The 17,688-nt window shown below is 40.1% G+C and overlaps 1 protein-coding gene across 16 annotated transcripts in view; it reads right to left on the bottom strand.

Annotated features, from left to right (window-relative positions):
* Positions 1 to 6,609: 6,609 nt before the first annotated feature.
* Positions 6,610 to 17,688, bottom strand: part of Znf438 (zinc finger protein 438) — a 192,600-nt gene continuing 181,521 nt past the window's right edge. For all 16 annotated transcript variants that reach the window (XM_048809102.1, XM_048809114.1, XM_048809116.1 and 13 more), the window contains 2 exons: positions 8,899 to 10,726; positions 6,610 to 7,562 (listed from right to left, as the gene is read on the bottom strand). In XM_048809102.1, the coding sequence (XP_048665059.1) occupies positions 6,944 to 7,562; positions 8,899 to 10,726 (2,447 nt within the window). In that variant the 3' untranslated portion in view covers positions 6,610 to 6,943. The remainder of the gene's footprint in view (positions 7,563 to 8,898; positions 10,727 to 17,688) is intronic.

Here is a 17,688-nt window from a genome sequence, read left to right as displayed (position 1 = left end):
GCCGGGCCAGGCGGGGACCCTTCTCGCTGCCCCGGGCCGCCGGGGGCCGCTTGCAGAGCCGGTTGGGCGGTGGCTGCGGGATTGGACCTCTGCGCCCGCGTGGCCGGCCAAGATTCACTTGTCTGGGGCCAACTGTCACCTCTAATATAACTTACTACTTCCTGGCAGGTCTCCTTTCAGTGGAATTTTGCTAGAAGTTCCTCAGTAGGTAGAATGTAGCTGTTTTAATGGGTGTTTCTGATCCGGTTAATGTGGAGATACTGAAAGTGCTGCTTCCTTGCCGGCCGCCATGTTGGATCCCCCCAGAAGTGTCTTTTTTGACCATGTTCTGTTTGTGACCTACGCTTGACAAGTGGCAGAATGCTGTCGAGAAGAGAAGGAAGGGACCATACTCTTTGACTTAGAGAAACTCACCAGAGGTGTATTTCTCAGCAAAGAAGGGTTGAAAGAGGATGGGTGGCGGGAAGGGAAAAGCCACTGGCTACATTACTGCCAGAATTTGCATCCTCTCCAGAGGACTTGATTTCTGCCATATCATTTTGCTTGAATGAAGGTAAGAAATGTGAGACAATTTCAAACCCAACACAAATGCAGAGCTGGCAACTCTTGTCAAGAACAGCTAAAGAAGAGTTTCACTTGATCCCTAAATGATGATCTCGAGGATATACAAAGGGGCAATGGAGAGCTACCCAGGCCATTACTGGAATGGCTATTGGGCAAAAGATGCCTGAAATTCTCAGCATTGGTTATCCCTTGAATTGAGGCCACCCTTAAAAAGGCCTATAACATGCAAATTTGTGGACTAGTCACTCATCCAACCCCTGATAGCAGAGAACTGAGGGACTGGGCAGCAGCACAGAAAGGCCTTAATGGGGGTCCAGAAAGTCAAAAGTCTACAGCTCTTTATTTTGAATGGTATTTGCTCATTAGTGGGACATGAAATCAATTCAGAACAGGTGCCAGCTTTTAAAAGATCAGTTAGAGTTGGGCACAGTGGCACATGCCCATAATCTTGGTGAGTCAGGAGGCTAAGGCAGAGGATCTTGAGTTCAAAGCCAGCCACAGCAACTTAGTGAGACCCTATCTCTAAATACAATATAAAAAGGGGCTGGGGATGTGACTCAGTTTGTTTGGGATGTGAACCCAGTTAATTGCCCCAGGGTTCAATCGCCAGTACCCACCCCCCCTCAAAAAAAAAAAAATCAGAGCAGCACATGTCAAGCAATGTGTATTATTATGGACACAGTATTATTTTTATGAAATTGAACTTTTGTCTCACTGTGTGTGTATCTGTATGTGTGCTGGGTTGTAAACATGTCTTTCTTGTTGTGGATCTTTGTCTTTTCAGGACTGTGAGGCAGCAGGGGCTGGGGGTTACGTAAGATGCACAGGGGCACTAAAGCCAGGGGTGGAGGTAAGACAAATTTTCCTTCTTCAACAGTTTTGCTGAGGCCTGTCCTACTGATAACTGCACAGCTACCCCTTAATATGGTAAAATTGTGTTTTAACTGAAAAAATAAAATTCAGCAAAAAACATTGAGCACAAAAGAATCCTTTCCCAAATGAAGTCGATTTCCATAAATCCTCTATGCAAATTCAAGCACACCTATATCTCTTTTTGCCTCTTTTTTCTTCTTCTTCAAAAGCAGATGGAAGCACACTATACACTGTTCGGCACCTTGCTTTCTTCACATAATACACACTTCAGCGCATAAATGCTACTTGAGTCTTTTGTACTATAGCATAGTAGTCCATTATGGAGGACTCTAATATTTTTGACCAGCTCTGATGCTACAGCTGTGTGTAGTCTTTCACTTATTATAAACAATGCTGCAGTGAACATCCCCCCTCATCTATCTATCTATGCACTTATGCAGTAATTATCCATAGGGCAAACCCCTAGAAGTGGAGGTCTGAACATTTTTTGCATTATGATAGACACTGTCCAATTTCTCTCTATTGAGGGTGGACTAAAATATTAATGACCTTTTGCTGCTTGGTTTTTCCTACCCTTATAGTGCCCCATGGAACCTTCCATCACCAAAAGCAACTCAGACCACGCATTGAAACAGGACTCCTGTCCTCTTGTTTATTCCTTTCCTCTTTGTACTTCAGGAAAGAATAAATAAGTCTATTTATTTATTTATTTTAATTTGTAGAATAAATAAGTCTTTTGAGAGACAGTCTTCTTGGAGATTTTAGGATAACTTTTCTTGGGTAATCATTGTCAAAAAGGCTTGGTTCAGTGAATGTCCTATGAAGAACTCAACTGTGCTTTAATACAGATTCGAGTGGGAAAAGGGGGTGTGCTAGTTTTCTGAGAATGTACCCTTAAATATTACTATTTACCCAGAGCTTTGGGAGGGTTATGCAGTTTATGTGATTGAGTCACCTGGATCTCTTCCATGGCCAAGTTTCTGTAGTAAGATACACATTACAACTCAGATAGTAACTAGATCGTTTTCATTGCTCTCTCTATAAATACCTATAGAAGACATAGTGTCTTTCCTTGTAACCCCAAGGTGTAGACTGAGTTAATTAAGAAAAGAAGGGGGAATCTTTTGAGTAGTACTTAGTAGGTATTTGGCTTATTAAACATGACCTATTATAATGCTAATAACTTGCAATATTTTTGAAACGTGCTACAAAAAAGCAAGAGTTGCCATCCTATTACAAATGAATTCTTTACTGTTAACTGGGCGTGGGATAATTTTGAAGATGGGAGCAAATTTAATTAAGAAAAAGGCCACCTGTTTAGCTTCATATCAAAATTAGAACAAGTAATCTTTATATCACTTCTGTCACGTTTGGCTTTCTTCAATGGAGAGCATTTTTCCTAGGATTAAGCAACACATTGAAATATTTTCACACTTCATAGTATGAAAAATGTGATGGATTTCCAAGCCAACGTCTGCATACTAAACACAAATTTAAAATATGCCTGAGAAACGGTGGTTATAGTTTTATTATGGAGATAACCATGATTATGGCCAAATAGGAGATAGAATGAACACTTCATCTGCAAAAGCAACATTCCTAAGGAGGTATATATGGTTAAAATATATACCAGATTATATGCTGATTGTCCAAGGGTCAGTAAAAAAACATATTGAAGTTAAAAACCTGTTCTGCTAAATCCCTTACCAGGGCACTTTTTCTTAGGAGCTCAGTAGAAAGGGGAGACTCTATAAAATATGTACCTAACAAAGCATGTCAGCAACTTGAATGGAGTAAACCAGGACAGATCTGAGAATTCTAATAAATAAATGAAGTTGAGCATTTATTGCCAACAATCATGTCACTGGGGCCACAGAAAACTGGAGCCGCACAGCTGGGGAGGGGAGGAGTCTGTAGCCAGAGAAGGCAATGGAACGCACCCAGGTTTGATTATTTATGGTGTGCTGATGAAGAGAGAGCTTTCCATATGAGGTGCAGCTTAACAGAGGAACAGTCAAGCTGAACTAGGAAGAGGTCCAGCAAGAGAGAGAGAAAGAGAGCAACAAAAGGGGACATGAATAAAAATGACAGGTAATAAAACAATACAAATCTAAAATGCTGTAACTTTCAGAAATAATTTTGGGCCAAAAGAAAAGAAAAAAAAATCTGGTTTTGCTGGCTTTGGGCCAATTTTCCAAGAAGCAAAAGACATTAAGCAAAATGAATGTGCTGAGTTGAAGACCAAATTTTCCTTGATACGTTCCTAGCTTACAAGTTTGGTTGCTTCTAATGCTGATTTATTTGTAAAAACCAAAGTGGTAATTTTAGATTTATATGATGTTGATGCACTTATTCCTCTTCCCCCAACAACCATCTACTGTCTACTACCATAGGAGGTACTGGGCCCTCTAGGCCTCTATGGTAAACAAAGGCACAGTCCCCGCCCTCAAGAGGCTTATTATGGTCTAGCATGGGAAGCAGAACAAGCCCACTGCCAGCTTCTGGATGGGGTGGGGAGAACTATAACAACAGTTAGATCAGGGGCCAGGAGAGGGCAGAGGGGCAGCCACAGGAAGGACCTGAGAAATGTGAGTCCCCAAATGGAGTCTGAAAAGAGATTATTTAGTGAATTCTGCTTTCTATACTGATTGAATAGACATTTACCAAACCTCCATGCAATCCAAACCAGTTTTATTAGTTATTTAAAAATTAAAATGTAAGCCGGGCATGGTGGTGCACGCCTGCAATCTCAGAGGCTCAGGAGGATCATGAGTTCAAAGTCAGCCTCAGCAAAAGTGAGGCGCTAAGCAACTCAGTGCGACCCTGTCTCTAAATAAAATACAAAATAGGGCTGAGGATGTGACTCAGTGGTTGAGTGCCCCTGAGTTCAATCCCGGGTACCCGCCCTCTTCCCCAAATTAAAATGTCCCTTTTTATGCAATGAATCAAAATTCTGTGGTTCTCAGTAGAGTTTTCATCCTTGAAATCTGAGCTGTTTTAACTTTATATAATGTATCTTTTCTTTCAAATCTGGCCAAAAGTGTAATAAATACCAGCCACCTGTTACTATGTAACCCAAACTTGCCAGTCTCTTGGACTCTCCACAACAATGCCTTGAGGTAGGACTATTACAGGCATTTTACAGCAGAGGGAATGGGGCCTCAGAAAGGGAAACCCTCAGAGAGGTTACAGGGTAAGTGTTAGAGAGCTTTATTCTACACTGCATGACTTTTAGGTTAAGTGTACAGGTTAGGACTGCGCCAATAACGCTTCTACACCTAAGGGAGGCCCTGAATCGTTTCCAAAATTACTTTAGCAAAATCCCTCCCTCGTCTTCCTACCTCCTCAGTAATAGCCCCTCTTCCCACCATTCTGAGGAAAAACTGCTTTAAGAGCCAGAAACTCCTTACTTTGGGTGGCATTGTGGCTGTTCACGCTGTAATGCAGAGTGTTTCCAGAAGCTAAAAATTGTAACCAACATTGTATTCTGAACAAACCCATGAACACAGGCATCGGGCGGCATCTGGACTCCAAGTTCTCTTCTCTCTTAAAATGAGTGTTCTTAAAAATGAGTGTTGACCTCTCCAGTCTTTCCTGCCTATTTCCCTGTCCCCTATGGACCAGTGACTGATGACTTGCCTAAATTCAGTTAGGCCTCTAGGGCCACTGCTCTGAAATGTGTTCTAGAAGGGGATCCTGCCAGAGACCTTCATCCTGAACCAATCATATCTTCTGTCTACCTTTGTTCTTTGCCACATTCACACCTCCTTGCTTCCTTCCAGAGATTATCTACACTCTTGTTCTGGGAATATGTGGTTAAATGCAGGCCATAGGTAGGTGTCTCCATGACCAAGGGGACATTAGACGTCCCATTACTGGCTGGGTGATGCAACCTTGGCCTCCATACATATCCACACTCACTACTCTGCCTTTGACCAACTGGTATTTCTGAAATGCTACTTAGTATCTTAGGACTGAGCAGTCTGCAAATTATGTCATAGTTTGAATTTAGGTTCAAGTAATATTCTTGGGTAGATCTCATTTTGTAATGTCTTCAATCTTACATGAAACAAACTGGCAACTGTATTGAGTGGTACAGCTACTTCATTATTATTAACTCATTAATATTAACTCATTATTATTCATTATTCTAAATCTATAAAATAGTGGAGGTCTGATATTATCTCTTTGAAAATGGGTAGAATCTGATCAATCAATAAACCATGGCAAAATCCTTCAGAGAATTCCAAACTTAACACTCTTTTTCTTAAATTTACAAAACTATTTGCTAACTTATGACCACTTTCTTTTAGAATTAGACATTTAAAAAGATGACTTAAGACCCACTAGCTTATCAGAATTTAGTGCTTCCTCTGTTGGGTAACTTCCTGTATCACAGAAAAATGTTATGACCATGCCTGGGCCAACCTTCAGGAAACAGGGCTGGCACAGTACTTTCATGCAAAACCGGCGATTCTAGTGGGATGAATGCTCTTACTCTCCTGTCTCAGAAAATGATTTTGCAACTAGGATGGCCAGAACTTCAAATGGCAACTTTTCTGATTCAAGGTAATTTCCCAGGAATTAAAGAGGCAATCATTTACTCTTGACTTTCAAAGAGACTCCGGGCTTGAAAGGCACAGTTGTATATAAAATTGATCAGCTAGCGACAACCCTCTGAAGTTACCTGGGAGTGAGAGAGAGAGAGCAGTTGAGACACCTATACATCTGGACTGAACCATCTAGTTCACTTTCCATGTTGTAAATTTCCTGGCCCCAAAGACTATTTGAAAACAACTTTTTACCAAGAAAGCGGATTTCTTTATTAGCTGAAATGCTAAAAATTCTTTATTATTTTGACATGGTACATTAATAGCTGTGAGACTTGCCAAGTTATCTTCAAGACAATATGCATTTAATAAAATAGTAAAATCACACAAAAAACTAAGTCTTAAAAACATATACTTCAAATTATGGTAGAAGACAACCTATGAAAAGACTGCTTGGCAGCATATTCAAATATACCAGGGAATTTAGTAAATATCAACATTTACCATCTAATTTGATACCACGGTTTGAATTGAAATAGAATTGCAACATGTAAATTCTTCACATTGTTGGTCTATGAAAGGAGAAAATAATCTGAAAAAAAGGACAAACACACACACACACTCACATGCACACATTTTTACTGAAAATTATTTGAAGAACAACCTATAAGCCTCTACATTTCAATCTCCAAATTTTGATCTTTTAATAAAGTCTAAGATAAAATAAAGCCAGTACATAGAATTTTAAAATCAGACTGCATATGGTTAGAAAAATATGCATCGAGGGCATATATTTTATTTCATAAGAAAATAAAACTATGTACAAAAATTATTTTTGTTCATTAATGTTGATTCTAATTTGTTTGATTCATAAAATTAAGTACCACCATAAAACACAAAGATTTGATAGAAAGGTGCTAGCAAAACTCTCTTTAACCCCAGTTTGCCTCAGGGTTTCATTTTCCAGTTTTACTGGAAAGTTCAATCACTCCCTGGTTTGAGAAAGTACTTAAAATAGCCCAAAGTTTGGAAGGGTCCTCACAGTTATGCCTGTGTTCCCAGTGCAGGAAGAGCTCCTCCTTCCTTCCCAGTGTCTGGGCACAAAGGAGGCAGTTAAAGCCTGAATGGGACCAGAGGAGAATGGCGTGGGGGCTGGGACACTCAGGGACCTGAGGTTGTTGTTCCCTTGGCTCATTTGCTCCTGGTTGACCTCCTTCATTTTCCATGAGTATTTCCACACCATTTTGGTGGTGAAGATAGAGTGGCCTTTTCAATTTAGGAAATGCACGGAATTCCTCCTCAGAGGAACAAGCCTTCACCTGCCTTCTTCTCTCAGGATGCTGTTTCCAGTCAGGAGCAGCATGTTTAACCAGAGCCTCCTGAGCTCCTTTGGTGCCTGGTAAGATTCCCTCTTGCAGCCTGCCCTGAATTTCCTCTCCATGAACATAAAGCAGATGGAACTTTATTTCAGCAAAAGACTGAGCAGTGATCTGACAACGGCCACATTTGATTTGTAATTTGACTTCATCTGCCTGGTTTAGAAGGAAGTCTTCTTCCAAGCTTGACTTGTTTTCCCTGAAACGGGGGAAAAAGTCTATATAAGATTTCATGGAAAAACACAATTGGAATTTTTCCTTTCAGTTCTAAGCCCTTAGAGATCTAAAACACACCTACAGTGAGAAGTACAAAGAACGGGGTAAACATAAAGAACCTAGAAAGCCAGAGCCTGGGAAGGACTCTAGCAGAGGGCACAGTGAAAGCTAACTGTCACACGTTTCTCAGGACACCTGGGTTCATTTACGAAGTGTCTGTGCCTTTCTGCTTCTCTTGGGCAAGCCACCTCTTCTTTGCTTCCCACAGGAACAGGGGTACTCAACACAGAAGAATCAGGGAGTATCACGTCAGATGCTGCAGGGTTACTAGCTGCAACTGAAGATGACTGTCCCCCAGCACTCACTGTTGCCCTTGAGCACAAAAGGCAGTTTGGACATTTTACTCAAACATCAAAATCTGACAACAGGAAAACAAGAAGGTTGGTTTCTTTGTACACTAGTGAAAAGCATGAGAGCAGAAGAGAACCTATACAAAGGCAAGGAGGTAGTAGGATAGGCACCCCTTATTTATCGAGTATGACAGAGCAAGCCAAAATTGAATAGAAAATATGTTGAGCAAATGGAACAATGAAAAACAAGAGGCAGAGAATTGAAAGGGCTGGAAAAAGTTTTCATGATGCTTTCTTGGCAAAGAATTAATTCTAGTGAAACTCCTTGTCACCTTGGTGGAAAGAGGATACACACAGCCCACACTGAGGGCATTTCCCTGGTTAATTACTGCTCTAAGGTCTGCCTGCCAAGCTTCCAAACTACATAGCTTATTTATTGATAATGTGAGGAAGCAGTGCTTGAAAAAAGGAATGGCAGATTAACCTGGCCTGATGGGAAAAATGGGGCATGTTAGGTCTGGGTACCTTAGGGTGTGGCTGATGCAGCAGACCCCTGGAGACCCCATCAAGAGTCACCCTGTGTTATGGGCAGATGCTGCTGTTTAGATAGAAATCCTATGCACATAAATTTGAGGAAAATTATTTGTAAAGACTATCAGGAACTATATATGATAATTTACTATTTCATTTTTAGATGCAAGAATAACTTTCTGAAGCTCAATTGTCCTGAGCACATCTCAAACTAGCATTTCTGCCTTGGCATACACAGGTTAGAGTAATTAAAAATTATGACTGACCAGACACCAAAGACAAATGAGATTATTCTTTACAGAACCAGGGGGAACACTACCTTATGAAATCTTCACCTGAGAGATGTTTTTATAAAGCCTTTTTTGAATATGAAATCTTCCCCTCTTCCCCAAATCAAAACAGGCTTTTGTTCCAGACTTCCACTCCATTGGCACTCACCTCTCCAGGGGTCCCTCCATCGCTTGCATACTAGCATCTCTGTCCCTGTTCTTAGGCATGGCCCCTGGCTGTGGTTCACTGGGGGAGGGCTCAGTGCTGATCACGACCCTATGCACTTCTTTCAGATGGCCAAAATAGACTCGGATGTGACCAAACACTTTTGCACAAAACTCACAACACACCAGTTTCTTCAGACGGTTTTCACTGTGATGAAGTCTCATGTGTGTGCTTAGGCTGCCGGAACGTACATAGGCCTTGCGACAAATCCGACAACTGTACGGTCGTTTGTTGGTGTGTGTATTCATGTGGTCTCGAAGGTGCTGTTTGAACTGAAAGTGGTGGTTACAAACGTGACATCTGTGCCAAGGCTTCTTAATGCCAGAGAATCCATTTCTGAACACAGAGCTGGGCTTAGAGGAGGGGTTGTCATTCTGCTTACAGCTGAGATATTTAGAATTATTTAACAAAGTGTCCTGTCCCAGGCTGCTGGGTGTTTGGGATGGTAGCACAGCTGCAGGAGAAGCTAGGGGAGCCAAAGCAGACACAACAATTACAGGTTTAGGCATAATGTTACGGTATTTTTTCAGGACCCCAGGTTTTTGGTCTCTGGATTCTTGGGGATCAGTTTTTGCCCTTTCTTTACTATCTCTACATTTATTAAGAATGCATTTCCTCCTTTTTCCTTGAAATGTCAAAATTTCATCTGGTATCTTTCGTTTTCTTCCTCTTCTCTTTGCTGCCCCACCGTTCAATTTTGTTTTGTGGTTGAGATCTAGTTTGGTAACTGGACAAAAGGCACTTTCACAAAGACTCTGCTTTGACACTTGTGGAACAGGCATCTTACTGACCATTTTGGTGGCTGCATTAAAGCCTTCAGTGGTGGAGAATCTCTTATCACAGTCTGACCCATGCCCAGGTAAAGAGAAATCTGCAGTATTGGCATCAGATTCAATTTTGCAAACCTCTTCTGTTTTCTTTCTAGAGTAGGGTAAGATTGGCAGCTTTCCCCTGGGAACTGAAGAGATCAATTGAACTGTACTGCCCAAAATGGCTGGTGATAAATTGGTTATGGCTTTTGCATGATCAACTTGTTCTTTCAGTTTTTCACCGGCAATAGGAGAAGGTTTACTGGGTATTTTCTTGCTTGTAAAGTTTACTCTCTCTGAAATCTTTGGGAAGCTCTGCTTGGCTGAGAGCTCCCCTGGTGTAGAGAATACAGGGGTGGCAGGAGGGGTCACATCTCCATGGTTGTTGATCACTGGAGATCTCGAGTCTCCATGGCCACTGCCACTTGTCAGTATAGCTGTGTTGATGCTGGCTGGGGCTTTGTCTAGTGATGGAAGCTGCTTACATGGACTGGGTTTATGTGGAAATTCAGGCTGGGCAGGTGCAGGAGGAGACATCTGAGGACACATCTGGGTTTGGGCAGGAGATTTGCTACAGCCACTCTCGGGAGGGCTCAGGATGGGTTTCTTTCTTGATCCTTTGTTACTTCTTGGGGGTTGATATCGGGGAATAGGCAGTTTAAGATTTTCAGGCATTCTAGGTTTCTGAACTGGCTGAGGTGAGGCAACATGTGGCAAAGCAACAAGAGAAAATGTTCCCTCCTGGCCAGCAACCTGCATCAGAGCATAGTTCTGGGCAGGCATTCCCAATGGCTTGATGGCGGGCCCCAGATTCCCCTGATCGGAGAGTGATGGTGAATGACATGGCAGCACTCTGGATGTTAGGACTTTGGGCACAATTTTTGGTGCAATGGTCCTAAACTGACTCTTATTCTGCAAACTTTTCCCACTCTGTATTGTTCCAGAAGGGTTGTTTGATTCGCCTGAAATCATAATACAACATGAAAAGTTATTGTAGTGTAACTGGCCTGTTATTGAGAGTTCATATAATCATCTTATTCTACTTGGAACAGATTCCTTGATGTACCTCTTACCCTTCTGAGCAAATGCCCAGGCCCTTCAAGACCCAACTTGAAGGTGAACTCCTGGCCAGCTTCACCAAGGATTATTATTCTCTTCTATGATTCCATAGCCCCTACTATAATACAGATTGTTTCCCATAATGATTTCTGTGTTTATGTGTGTCTCTACTGCTAAATATAGAGCTTCTAGAGAGGTGGGATGCTGTCCTCCTCCTTCTAATTCTGAAAGTCTATCCTCTCCATTTGCCCAATTCTGACTCATCTTCACAAGCCAGGGCAACCCCACCTCTTTTCCTGATATCCTGAGCTACAAAGTTTCCTCTGGTATAGTCTGTTGTATATTTTATTTACTTTATATACATGCCCTGCTTTCCCTATTATCCTTATGCTTTATGAGGGTAAAGCCTAAATCTTGATTTACCCACTGTCTCTGCGGTATGAAATAAATGTTTCTTATATCACACTCATTTTTCATTCAATTTCAGGATACACCATTTGACCCACTGGCAGTGTAATTTGTTTTGCACTGTGGATGAATTCCAGACTGAATGCTAGCTTTGTTGTTGTCTCCCATGTGACTTGTGAATTTCTTCTCACACCTTTCAAACTGTTTATGTGCGCTTTTGCAATTAAATCACCAGTATTAAAAAAGCTGATGTGACACCTTTAAAAAATGTTGAACAAAAACAATAAGATACAAAGTGATAAGTAAGGACACAGAGATGAAATAAAAAAAAAAAAAACACATGAATCACCCAAAAAGCACCTTCTAGGATACTAATAGGAACAATTTTAACTGATAGAATAACATTTCGTTCTCCCTCGATTTATTAGCCTGACCAAAGACCAATTTCTACAACCTTAGGAGAACAATTAAAAGGCCCTGCTTCTAAGAACTGAATCATCTATTTTATTCCCTGAGGCTGCAAGGTCACAAGGCTGGCTGTGGAAAAGTTTCTAGTTTCTCAGTATTTCATATTAATCAAACTTCACTTCAACTCACATTTACTAGGCACCTACGCTAGTCTAGGAACTGGTCATTGCAAGTCTAAAAACCCTTTTGAAACTCACAGGGCCACATGTGTTTTGCAATTTACACTTTCAAATTTTAGAAAAGTAATAAGAAGCATATATAAAATGTTACATAACATTCAGAGGTGCCCATAAGTAAACCTATTGCCACTTCTCATAGCAAAATATGTGAGTATCCATAAGTGAGACACATGAAGATCTTTAAATTGTCTTATTTCAGTTCAGGTTTTTGCCTATGAATGAGTTTTTATCAATTTTTTGATAATTTTTTCTGTTTTCAAAGCTTTTTAGATTTTGAAATTGTGCATAAAGGATCAAAGAACAATTTGCTTCTAGGATGCCAGGGATATGAACATAGGTAGGTAGCTGACCATCTCATGAAACAGAATTAAAAATTGAAAAATCAACCTCAATTTGAATACCTAGTTAGTGTACTATTGATTCAATCAGGAAGTTGAGTGTTTTAATAAAACTGACATGATTCAAATAAATAAGTAGCGTAGTAAGAATCAGCTGGGAAGCAGAGTGGCCAACTTATTAGAAAGCAATCAGTGGTGAAAAAGGAAAAGGATGCTATGAAACATTGCACATTAGAGTAAGAAGTAAAAGGACTCATGCTGTGGTCTGGAAAAGTCGGGCAAGGATAATCATTTGTCCACTGTTTTCTTTCTTAGTTTTGTCGCCATGAGGTTCATGACAAACTGATTAGCCAATCATTTCATAACACCCACCTCTGTGCATCACTATATTTCCTTCCTTATTCATAATTTTAATTTTAAAATTCTATTTTCATTTTAAGCCTCATCTTCTCATCTTTTTGAGAAAAGTACTGTAGTTGTAAATAAATATATTAAATCAGGAGGCACAGAATTTGCAGAAAGCCTACAATTATTGATAGCTTTTGGTTAACTGAGATAAGACTTATTAAGTAATTATATTAACAATTAATAATGGTCTTTGCATCTATATAACAAATCTGGGGTAGGAAAAGTACAGAAGAGAATACATCGGGTCTTTTATGTCGATTCCTACTCCTAAATGATTAAGCAGAAAATATTTACAGCAAGAAGAGCTAGAATAAAGGCTGTTTTGTTTTTATTCAGTCAAATCCTCTCAAAACATGACAATAATACATCATAGCAAAAGACATAACACCTCACTTGCTGCTCACAGATGACTGTCCAATGGCTCTTCATCTCAGAGTGAAAGCCAAAGTCCTTGCAATGGCCTTAAAAGCCTCAGGCTATTTGGGTCTCAGGGGTGTCTCTGCCATTTCCTTTACTTGCTTGCCTCCAGCCATCATGGCCTCTTTGCTGTTCCTTAAATGTGCTAGACAGGCACCTCCTCAGTGCTTTGCACTTGAAGTTCCCACTGCCCAGAACATTAAATCCCTAGTACCTGCTGCATCATCTCCTTCAAGGTTTTGCTCAAATGACCTCTTCCCTGTGAGCTCTTCTCTGATCGCTTTATTTAATACTGTGTTACCATTCTGAATTTCTGCCACAGTTAAGATGTAGTTTGTTTCTCAGGGTGGATGTGTTGGAAGCTTTGGTTCCCAGGATGCTATATTGGAAGGCTGTGGAACTTTTAAGAGGTGGGGCTTAGGGGGAGGTCTTTGGGTCAGGGTGGGAAGGTCATGCCCTCTGAAGGGACTAAGGACATTCTCCTGAGAATCTGGTTAGTTCTTATGAGAGGGATGTTAACAAAAGCCAGAACCTGACCTCATCTACCCTGTGCTGCTTGGACTTCTAACCTCCAAATTTGGAGCTCCTTTTCTTCATAAGTAGCCTTCCTCAAGTATTTCATTATAGTAATAAAAAACAGACCAATGCAACAACCCATTCCCTTTTCTGGCTTTAATTTTCTCTAGAACACTTGTTCTATCTATTGTACTAAGCATATGTCTGCCTTTCCTCAATAAATGAATTCCTTGAGGGCAGGGGGTTTGCCTGTGTCTTCAAGGACCTGGTACAGTGTTCCAGCAAGTGGTAGAAATTAATAAATGTTTGTTGAATTTGTTAAGTGATGATAAAGTGACCAAAGAGAAAAATCAAGAATTGATAGATTATGCCCAATCAATTTTCTTTTAAAATGGAAAAAGAAGGAAACAATTTAAAAATAACTTTTAACATTTCATAATTTTTTAACAAATGAAAGAGAGGATATATCTCTGGAACTTCTTCTTCTTCTTCTTCTTTTTTTCCAATTTAACTCCATTAACTGCCAGAATAAGGAAATGATTCAGTATAATGATCAAATTCTTTAAAACAAAGGAGATGGTAAGGCCAGTTGACTATCAGAGGAAATAATAAAAGAGAACAGTAAATTATGCTATTGGTGTGTAAACTGATGTGGTCACAGTAACAAGTGGTCTCTGAAGAAGAAATTGCTCTAAGAAAACAGACATACACCGAGAGAGGAGTAGGAGATTAGAGTGGAGAGAGGAACATGGAAAAGCTGAACCTCAAAGGCAGAGCATGGTCATGCAACGTGAAGAAGAGCAGAAGCGACACAGAACAGAAGATGCAGCTGAAGCAACAACCAGTGTCAACCAGTGTCAAGATCTCTAAAGGCTTATTCAGTTGGGAAGGAACTTCCTATTTTTTTAAATAACCAAGTAAAAGAAAGCAACCTTCCAAGAGTTAAGGGTTTCAGAAATGAAACTGGATATACTTTATAAAGCCATACCAAAATGGAATGAGCTGATTATGACATATTTAAAGTTAATGTGCTACGTCAGATATTCAAAGGTCTCCACATTATGGTGGCTGTCTGTGGTTGGGAACAAAGGACACTCCTGAGGGTAACTAGGTCGGCTCCAGCAAGGGAGAATGCAGATCAGTGTGAGAAGTGTGGGCAGCCTGAACTGACAGAGCCTGGATGATAGGTCTAGCACCTGCCAAGTGAGTTGGTTCCTAAGTGCCCTAGATTTAAAGGCATGGAGGCTGGGGTAGAAAAGCTTGTCAGCCAGATCATTTTCAATCATCACAAGCTAATCACAAGCTGTGAAGACTGTGAAGATAAGGCTTTATAGGGTAAATTTTACTTACTTTTGCCTGCCTGGATCTATCAGGAAGTACACAAAAAAGATGAGGGTCTCCCAGAAGTCCCATTTCCCAGAATCATTAGGGAAAGGGAATGAAACTGGTGCATTAGAAGAAACGCAAGGCAGAAGTGTAACAGGGACCTAGGCTGCCTTTGCTGTGTAGTTGAACCTGGTTTGTTGGCACCTACTGAGTCAGACTTCTGGCTGAGGACTCCAATAATGAAAGAGGAAAAACCACAAAAAATGTATAAAAAATACCCCAAGCCCCAGGAATTACTTACATGTCCATCAACAGAGTGCTAATAAAATAATCATACAACTATATGATGTAACACTTTGCAGCAGTAAAAAAAGAATGAATTAGATTGATGTGGAATACTCTCCAAGATGTGAAATTCATCGTATTCTATTGTCTAGATTAAAAAGCTGGGAGATACACACATAAACATATTCCTGTATATGTACAGAACAGTTCAGAAAGGAAACAGAAGAGACTAGAATTAGTGGCGGACTTTGTGGGGTGGGGTAACGGGGCGGATGTTTGAACTAGGACAGGCATTTATTTTCACTTAACACCCACTGCCTGCACGCAGGAGATGCTCATAAATATTTGTTGAATGAATGAAAGGAAAATGAAAGTTTACTTATTTGAAGTAGTTTCTAAAAGCACTATCTTTTGGGATATTTGTGATGAGTGTGTGTCTATGCCTAAATGACTATATCTAGATATGCACACGGGAATGATTCATGTCTTTTATTTTCCTTGACTACTTAATGACAAGAACTGCTAATGGCCAGGGAAGTAATCTAGTAATCTGACAGGCAGCACATACTACCTCCTGAGGTTAAGCATTGAGGAGTATGAGAGCTCATTACCTCCCAAGGACAAGTGGAGTCCTGAGAATTGCTCCTCCAAACAATTTCTTCTTTAGGATGAAAGAAGGCAATTTGCAATAAAGGTCAGTTATGCTAGATTGACTTCAGTTTTTTTTTTTTTTAAGTAGTTTGGACAATAGGAGTCCTTAGAGAAGATGAAAATGCCATTAAGTTTTAAAACTCTAAAATATTTTAAGAAAGTACGATTGTAGGAAGTCTTTCTTGGCAATGTAGCTACAACAGTGGTTTTTTCCACCATACATTTACAAGGCCTTTCACAGATGGTGTGATCTAAAAACCCTCACCTGCACCTACTAAATTACAGATCTTAGAGAATTCTGTACTAAATAATGAGCAGTAGAAATTTCCACTGACATTCATAATTTCTGAAAATCCTACAAAATTACCCATCACAGAGTTAAAGAGACTCACAGGACTCTCAGGTACTAAACATGGGCTTTTATTAACTGAAAACATAAAAGGCTAACTTAGTAAAATTAATTTTGTACAATTATTCAATGAGAATACTTAATATTAGGATTTTAAATGTGGGCTATTTTTAATATGTTAAGCATATTAAAGCAACTATTTTGAAAAGTGACATTTACAGTTGGGGAGAAATTGATCTAACTGTGGAGTAAAAGGGAACTGGGAGATGCCGAGTTCTTATTATGGTCTAGAACCTAGGCTAGGTCTTTTAATTGAACTCTCACCCAGATTCCACAAGAAAGTACTATTGTTCCCTCTTTTAAAATATTATGAAAAATGAAGCTTGAGGAAGTTAAGAAACAAGTAAGGTCCACAGAACCCTATCTGTCCCATTCCAATTTGAAGCAGTGACTTTCCTTCATTCTTTCCTCAGAGGGGGGAAATTAAATACAAAGTAATCCTAATTAATTCCAAAATATAAAACCATTTCTGAATTTTAAGGAGAAAAAAAACATTTGAAATAGAACTGGCTTTATTCAAAAATTCCTATTACCATTAAATTGATACTTCTGGAAAGCCCACTTGAAAGAGAAAATTAATGGAAAATTAAGTCATCTGAAAGTACAAGCCAATTTTTAGAGTCACATTTGCCACATACTGTCCATAGGATTCTAACAAATGCAGAAAGACTACCAGACATTTGTTTGGAGAATGTGCAAAGTGTGTTCTCCACCTCCTCCATCACCAGAGGATTGGATCTGATGGATATTGTTTGCATGTTAGAGGCAGCAGGAGGAAGAATGAGAGCTCAGTAGCACTAGGTGCCAATGTCTAACTCAGCTTTATCATACTCTTTCCAAAAGCAGCTGGCATAATTAAGAGACAAGTGCATGGGGCAATTCTCTAGATAGCTACAAACAACTCACTTCCTGATTTCCACTGGCAGAACTGAGGCTGCTTTGTTGCTTCTAAACAAAGTTGTTCCCGCTCATCTCTGGGTTTGGGCAGAGTTCCATTATTCCATCTGTTGGGGCCCATGGGCCTACTGCTAAGCATGTTAGGATGGAACAAGCAGGGGAGTGTCCCCGTTCTTGAAACAGGCCCCCTGGATCCAGGCTCAGAACGAAAATGCTGCCAAATCAACCGCTAAGGAGCCAACATTTTTAGGTGCTGTTTAGGTTTTAATTTTATTAAACTAAAAACCCTATTTACAATTTTATTTGTTGGCATCCCTGTTTTCCCTCCCACTTGGAATTCAAATAATAAATTCCAGTTGGGGTTTAAACTGTTTCCCAAGATGGTCTCTGGTTAAAATAAGTGTGGTAAAATCCTGGAGAAGTTTGGGATAAAAATAATGTCTTATAACACAAGGGAGCTCAATTTAATTTTGTCAAAAAACTATAAACACATTTAGCCATTGCCTACCCAATCTTCTAGTGCTGTCCAGGATCTGCAGCAATAGGCAGAGTCAGTAAGAATT

Source organism: Marmota marmota, unplaced genomic scaffold, assembly GCF_001458135.2.
Source record: "Marmota marmota marmota unplaced genomic scaffold, marMar, whole genome shotgun sequence".
In the NCBI taxonomy this organism is placed as follows: domain Eukaryota; kingdom Metazoa; phylum Chordata; class Mammalia; order Rodentia; family Sciuridae; genus Marmota; species Marmota marmota.
Note: the sequence above shows the minus strand (reverse complement) of the source record. Positions and strands in the feature narration are given on the sequence as shown.